The 7,341-nt window shown below is 59.2% G+C and overlaps 3 protein-coding genes across 3 annotated transcripts in view; 2 read left to right on the plus strand and 1 right to left on the minus strand.

Annotated features, from left to right (window-relative positions):
- Positions 1-1,996: 1,996 nt before the first annotated feature.
- Positions 1,997-4,258, plus strand: VDBG_01866 (endo-beta-1,3-glucanase; the record flags this gene model as incomplete). The annotated part of the gene is made up of 2 exons (XM_003007632.1): positions 1,997-3,401; positions 3,492-4,258. The coding sequence occupies 2 exons, from the start codon at positions 1,997-1,999 to the stop codon at positions 4,256-4,258; spliced, it is 2,172 nt and encodes a 723-aa protein (XP_003007678.1).
- A 1,974-nt stretch (positions 4,259-6,232) lies between these two features.
- On the plus strand, positions 6,233-6,631 carry VDBG_01867 (protein kinase domain-containing protein; the record flags this gene model as incomplete). The annotated part of the gene is made up of 1 exon (XM_003007633.1): positions 6,233-6,631. The coding sequence occupies one exon, from the start codon at positions 6,233-6,235 to the stop codon at positions 6,629-6,631; it is 399 nt and encodes a 132-aa protein (XP_003007679.1).
- A 359-nt stretch (positions 6,632-6,990) lies between these two features.
- Positions 6,991-7,341, minus strand: part of VDBG_01868 (rhamnogalacturonan acetylesterase) — a gene marked incomplete at both ends in the record, with an annotated part of 1,487 nt that continues 1,136 nt past the window's right edge. Inside the window, one exon of the mRNA XM_003007634.1 lies at positions 6,991-7,294. Coding sequence (XP_003007680.1) covers positions 6,991-7,294 — 304 coding nt within the window. The remainder of the gene's footprint in view (positions 7,295-7,341) is intronic.

The following is a 7,341-nucleotide window of genomic DNA, read 5'->3' on the forward strand; positions in this document are numbered from 1 at the left end:
AAAAGAGGATCCAGGTCACACAGATCGAGTTGGCTTGGCAACACAAGCAACGCCCTTGTTACCACTTGGCGTTTCGAGAGCCATGTGCTGGATCGCATCTCGCATCGTGGGGGGGCATGTCGCAGGAGATGAGCGCATGCCGGCGGGCAACGTGTGCGCAAATGATATGGACATGATGTCACTGGCAGGCTGAGATGAAGGAGAATACAGGTCCACGGTGGAGAGGAGGGGACTATTCGTTAGCGGGCGGGTGGGCTGGTGATGCTCGCATGGATGGGCGAACACGGACCTCTGCTGCAGATACAGTGGTCCCCCTGTTCGTTCACGTGCGGTGGGCAGCAGGGCCGAAGCGCGTCCACCGACCAGCCGTCGGCGAGGTGGTGGGGGCTCGTGCTTGCTGTGAACGCTGGTGCCTGGTGCCATGCTATTTTGATCATGGCCTCAGGGGACGAAGAAGCCAACTCGGTGGGCTCGACGAGACAGAAAAAAAATACGAGGTGAAGATGAGGGAGGAGTTTTGCTCGAAGTGGATGGATGTAGTGAATGAAGTCTGGGAATTTTCCAATTGCCATGACGGAAGATCACTCAGTTTGCGAAGACATGCCACCACGTCGCGACAGAGTACAGATACATAGTAGTCATGGCAGACACCCTCATCAAGATGTAACAGGAGACGGGGCAAAGGCCAGACGAGGGGGTTTCGTGAGGACGACTCGTAGAAGCAGCGGCGAGGCGCAGGGCGTTGTTCCGCCAACTGGGGGCGAGCACTGCGACTGGTCCTTAGCCCGGGGCCCTTGGTCCACTGCCCACTATCCACTGCCCAGGGCGCCCCCTCGTTAGCGGCCCCGCCGACGCCGCGCATGTCTCGCCCCAGGAGCCCCTGCCACGGCTCCACTCAAGGCTGCTTCCTCGATCATCCCCTGTCACTCTGTTTACCAGCCCTAACCCTAACCCTGAGCTGCCTTCTGCAGCCGGCCCCTGGTCATCACAGCCTTGTTCCGGCTTAGCCTGGTGCTGCAGCACCCCCGACATGCTCGACGGCGGGCATCCCATCTCATCATCATCTTCCATCGCCCATCTCCCCCCAGCCCAAAGACTGGGGCCAGATTAGCGTTGTCCACCCACACTACACCTTCCAGGATGGGAGCCCTGGAAACAGGAGACAGGACCACTCACTCACTCACTCGCCGGCGGTCGCAAGGACCGCAATCCTGTTCTGCTACTGCTGCTTGCTGCCTTTGCCTCTGCCGTCCTTGGCTCTCGCTCCTCTCTCCCATACCCATTCTCTCTCTCACCCTTTCCACATCACGATTGTTTTTGTTTCGAATAGCCCTTGACGAACTGAAGAACATCCTCGTCTTGGCACCTCGCGCGCCCATCAATTCCCACACTCGCAACTCTCGAGCCTGCTCGCTCGTGAGACCTGATCCAGCCTGGTCCAATCCCCCCAAGAGAGGGAGGGGTCGAATACGAATCGCAATACACCACACCACTACGCACACCACAGCACACCAACGACAACCACCGCCGGCACCTGCCCAGCCGCAACGGGAATACGAACACAGCCCGCGCCCCGTCACCCTCTACCCTTTTCTCCCCGCCTGCCCTCCCCCAAAATAGTCTCGAACGTGGCACGATCCGCCTAACTCTCCGAGACCTCCAACCTCTTTGTCTCTCGTCCACCGCCCTCGTCCCTCGTTCGACTGGTCGTTCGTGCAGACTAGTGTTTTTGGAGGCTCTCACCACCCACGCCGCCCGACTGTTGCGACTTCTTCTTCACGTCCTCGACCGCGAATTCTCTCCACTGGCGACGCAGACTTGCTTCTTCTAGCCCGCGCAAACGACACCACCACTCACTCGCTCGCCGTCGAGGCTCCCGTCTCCGTCTCTGTCTCTCTCTCTCTCTCTCTTTCCCGCCGGTCTGTCCACGGCTGTGGACATCCCTCCGTCGCTTCCTCTGCAACATTGCACCCAGCCCTGGGCGGAAACTGAAACAATGAGTCGCTACCAAAATTACGACGATCCATCCTACGGCGAGAGGGAGCCCCTCGACAACAACTACCATCGCTCCCCCTCCCGCTCGCCGGCCCGCAACATGAACGACCCTTACTCGGACCCATATCACCAGTCGCAGCAGCAACAACACTATGCGCCTCAGGGCTATCACTACGAGCAGCCCCATCCCGAGTCCAACTTTGAGCAGCTCCGTGCCGAGCGCCAGTACAACCGCGACCACGCACAGACACAGACACAGAGCCACGGCCAAGGCCAGGACAGGTACGCACCCGACCAGCACCACCACCAGCAACAGCACCACCACGAACCCAACGCCTACGACCGTCACGCACCCTACCCGCCTGCCCACGGCACCCACGGCAACTGGGGTGTCACACCGGGCGCCGACAACTTTGGCAATACTGCTGCCGGCGGCATGGCTGGCATCGCCTACAACGTCGCTGACCAGAACGCCCGTCAGTCGGGCGTCGACGCCATGAACACCGGCTACCCCTCGGCACCACAGCCTTCGCTCGCGCAACCTGGCCCCCCTGCTGGCGGCTACTACCAGCAGCAGCGTCCCGCGCCCCTCGACCGCGACAGCCACTCCTCTCTGACGCCTCTCGGCGCGGCCGCCGTCGCCCCCGGCCAGGGCACCCCCTCCCGCAGCCCACTCGGCTACGGCGCCCACGATCCGTACAGCGACGACCCCTATCAGGGCTACTCGACGTCTCACCACAACCTCGGCGTCGTGAACCCCCACGACATTGCCGACGACGGCGACGGCGGCCTCGGATACCCCCCGCCTCAGCGCAACTCCATGTTGAGTCTGTCGCACAGCGACCGCGGCAGCAGCGTGGCTGGTGGCGCCGCCGCTGCAGGAGGCGTGGCTGGTGCCGTCGGCGGCGGTCTCGCTGCCCGAAGCGCCGGCTCTGCCTCTGGCTCAGGCTACGGCCCTGTTCTTGGCAACGGCGGCGGCAGAGGCGGTGCTGCGTATGATGGCGAAAAGTCGTCCGACTGGATGAAGGAGCAGGGCCAAGGCAAGAAGAAGTGGAAATGGGTCATCATCATCGTCGCCATTGTCGTCATTATTGGTGCCATTCTCGGCGGCACGCTTGGCGCCATTCTCCCACGGCAGGGCGGCGGCGGGTCAAGCAGCGGTGGCAGCTCCGGCAGCGGCCAGAGTGCTGACGACGACAAGAAGGAAAACGGCCTCCTGAACAAGAACTCGAAAGAGATCAAAGACCTGCAAGACTCGACAAACCTGCACAAGGTCTTCAGCGGCTTCGACTACACACCCCTCGGCGTCCAGTACCCAGAGTGCCTCCACGACCCTCCGTCGGCCAACAATGTCACGCGCGACATGGCCGTTCTCTCGCAGCTCACGAACACGATCCGACTCTATGGTAAGCAGCCATTCTCCTCCCTCCCTCTCTCCCACTCTCTCTCCTCACCTGCGTTCGATCCATCGTGGACTCCTGGCTGACATGCTACAGGCAATGACTGCAACCAGACAGAACTTGTTCTGGACTCGTTCAAGCAGCTCGAGATCGACAACACCATGCGCCTCTGGCTCGGCGTCTGGCTCGACAAGAACGCCTCTACCAACGCGCGCCAGCTCGCCGAGTTTTGGAACATCATGGACACCTACGGCGACAAGCCTTTCGAGGGCGTCATTGTCGGCAACGAGGTTCTCTTCAGGGAGGACATGTCGCTGACCGAGCTCGGCAATGTGCTCACCGAGGTCCGCGAGAACATGACGACCAAGGGCTTCTCGCTCCCCGTCGTGACGTCCGATCTCGGCCGCGACTGGGATGCGCAGCTCGCCAGCGTCTCGGATGGCGTGCTCGCCAACATCCACCCGCTCTTCGGCGGTGTGCAACCGACTGACGCGGCAAGCTGGTCCTGGAACTTCTGGACCCAGAGCGTGGGCCCCGTGTTCAAGACGAACAAGAAGCTCAACATTGTGTCCGAGATTGGCTGGCCATCCGAGGGTGGCGTCGGGTGCGGCGACCAGACGACGACGTGCACCAACGGCGCCAAGGCGTCGATTGAAGGCATCAACGACCTGCTCGACGACTGGGTCTGTCCGTCGATTGCCAACACGACGTACTTCTGGTTCTCGGCCTTTGACGAGCCGTGGAAGGCCAGGTTCGACACGCCCGGCAAGGAGTGGGAGAGCAAGTGGGGTCTTTTCGACGTCAACCGAAACCTCAAGAAGGGCATCAAGATCCCGGACTGCGGCGGCAAGACAATTGACTAGAGATTTGGCGTGTCGCCCGACAGAGGCCGCTCAAGGGCTTCTCACGAACGTTCACGAGACGTCCGGCTCGGTACGCACACGAATGGGCCGTTGACGATAGCGCATGGCATGTGGCGGCGGCCGTCATATCAGACCGCATGTCGAGTTTTATTTTCTCCCCGGCCATCGGAGTATGACATGCGCCTCTTCTGATTGGCAGAAGGCGTGGTATAAACGATATCAAGGCGTTTGGTGTTGGGCATTTTTAGATTTAGCTGTTGTCGGCATGGTACCATGTTTGTCTGATTGTGGCAGACATGTAGCCCGTACATTGGGGTGTCAAGCCCATTTATGTATTAGGAAGCGATAATGGAACGAACGATTTTAGTGTTATGACGATGGTTCTGCATGCCGTGTCGTGCCTGTGATGTCTTGTCAATGCGTGGTCTAGAGCAGAGTCAAGAGGTCTTCCACTAGGTCCGCAGGTACTAGAATCTAGGTCAGGGGTCGGAATATATTTCAAATGTAGCCCTCCGACGCTTAGAGGGCTTGTCGTGCAGTTCAGCATCGTGGGAAAAGCCGAGCGCATAATTGGAGACAAGGTGAATGGTGTTTTCTGCCTGTATTGAAGGCTCTTGATGCACTGGTCTAGCTAGTGAACTGTTCACAGCGGATGGTCCTGATACAGGCTCGCGGCCTTGTCCTCGCTTCTCAGGCATGTGTCTCCACCACCACCACCACCACACTTCCAACACCCACACACCCTTTCATCAAAGCCGCAGTACAGGTAAGCTTCATTCTTTCAAACTACATCCTCTTCTTGCACCTTCACGACCGTCATCAAAGCACATCAACTCCATGAGATTGTTCTGGCAGCACCTTCCCTGTTCGCGATTGGCGCGACCGAGACGGGTGAGTGGCCGGTGGCCCCAGCAAGGCCAAACGTGGCACTTATCTGGGTGGCGACTGGGTGTTTCTTGCTTCATGAGGGCGGCTCGCGACCCTCGCATCTCATCGCAAGCCTTCTTCTCAACAACGTCTACATTCAACGTAGAATACAGATATACCGACGGCGTGGAGGATCTGAGTCAGTACCGTCCGGGAGATTATCATGCCGTTCAGATTGACGACCGTCTTCACGAGCGATACCGCATCATACACAAACTCGGCCACGGCACCTTTGCAACAGTCTGGCTTGCTGTTGATGAACGAAGCTCCAGTTACACCGCCGTAAAACTCGGTACTGCAGATGCCGGCGGGTAAGAGGAAGAGATCCTGTCCCAACCGATGATAAGGCTCACGGCTACCGTCTCCGGATATGCCGCAACCGGAGCACCTTTGATCCCTATGGTTATTGATCGCTTCAGCCTACATGGACCTAACGGCACTCATCACTGTTTGGTCACCGTTAGGGCCAGATGCAGCCCGGCAGACGTGAGAGAAGCATCCGACTCGAAATTATCCCGGCTCGACGTGGCCCGGTCGCTGGCAGCTCAGCTTACTCTGGCTATTTCTGCTGGTCATTCCCTGGGATATGTCCACGGAGATATGTGCCCTTTTGCATAACGTCGCCGCCGAGAGTCTCATCCCTTCATTCTATAGATCTTCATCTCGGCAATATTCTTCTCCAGCTGCCGTCTTATTAGACACGCTCTCAGTCGAGCAGCTGTGTGCTCAGTTTGGGGCCCCGGAGCTCGAGCCTGTCGTGCCCCTCGAAAAGGAGCAAGCAAGCCTATCCAGCAGCCGGAGTCCCACCACACGCTGTACCGCCTGTGTGGCTGGGGATAGCGAGCGATGAAATCGCGTTGGGTGAAGCAAAGCTGCTCCTCAGCGAATTTGGCGTCGCCTTTCGTCCGGCCGATAGGTCTCGCTTCCAATCCCACACACCCCTCGTGATCCGCCCTTCCGAGGCATTTTTCGAGACAACAACACCTCTTGGGTTTCCTTCAGACGTATGGAGCCTTGGCTGTGTCATTTTTTGAGCTCTTGGCCCACATGCCCCTTGTAGACGGCATACTGACGCCCCAGGACGAGATCACTGCGCAGCAGGTCCATCTTCAGGGCCTTCTTCCGTCTGAATGGCGGGATCGGTGGGATCAACGTGCCAAGTGGTTCGATCAGACGGGGAGACCACTCAGCAACGACTGTGACATCTGGCCTTGGGACAGGCGCTTTGAACAGTGGATTCAGGAGCCCAGAGAGTCTTGCAGCATGGAGGTCGTCACTGATGAGGAGCAAGTCGCACGGTTCGAGTTCGAGATGTTGAAGCGCATGCTGGCGTGGAGACCTGGCGAACGACCGAGCGTGGAGGGGGTCCTCCGCATGCCCTGGATGACAAAATGGGCTTTACCAGCCTACGAGGAGAGTCTGGGATCTTTGGCCAAGGATCTTTGAGTTGTTTGTCTCCGAGCCAGAACGGCTTGTCAGGCACGGCGGCCACTTCAGCCCCGAACCCCGAGCAATCCTTCCGGGGCGGTGTTAACGCCAACATGGCTGGCGAATACCGCGGGAGGCGTTGTCAAACATAATCTGAATGGCCGGAGGTGACACAGTATTAACATGCGGGAACAGTGGCGACCATGACATTCAATCATTCATATTCTGCCCCGCTAATGAACAGCTTAGGTTTTGTTCCTCATCATATGTCCCTCTGCATATGTACTACAAACTGCTTCCTATTTACATCACTCCTATATACAAATTCCTGCGAGACAGCGCCCTCTGCCCACAACCCACTGCCGCTTCACAACGACTTAGCGCAGGAGAGCAGAGATGGTCGAGTTGGCGGCGCCAATGCAAGGACCAAGGTAGGTCGAGGTCAGCGACGAGGTCGAGTTGCGGACGAGGCCGCCGAGCGCGGTGCTGCCGCAGCGCAGCGCCAGCACGAAAGACTTGGCCATGGCGTCGGCGATGAAAGGTCCGGGGTGGAGGTGGTCAACGGGGTAGCCGCCGTTGACGGTGGAGGCGCCGAGGTTCCTCTGCGCCTGCGCGCCGTACTCGCCGTGGGGCAGGAAGTAGACGCCCTTGGCGGGGCCGCCGAGCTGCTGGGCGGCGAGCCTGGTGTTTCTGTCAGCGGGCGGTCTAGGGCGCCGGTTGCGCTGAAT

The sequence above is a fragment of the Verticillium alfalfae genome, genomic scaffold (assembly GCF_000150825.1).
Source record: "Verticillium alfalfae VaMs.102 supercont1.2 genomic scaffold, whole genome shotgun sequence".
NCBI classification, from domain to species: Eukaryota; Fungi; Ascomycota; class Sordariomycetes; order Glomerellales; family Plectosphaerellaceae; genus Verticillium; species Verticillium alfalfae.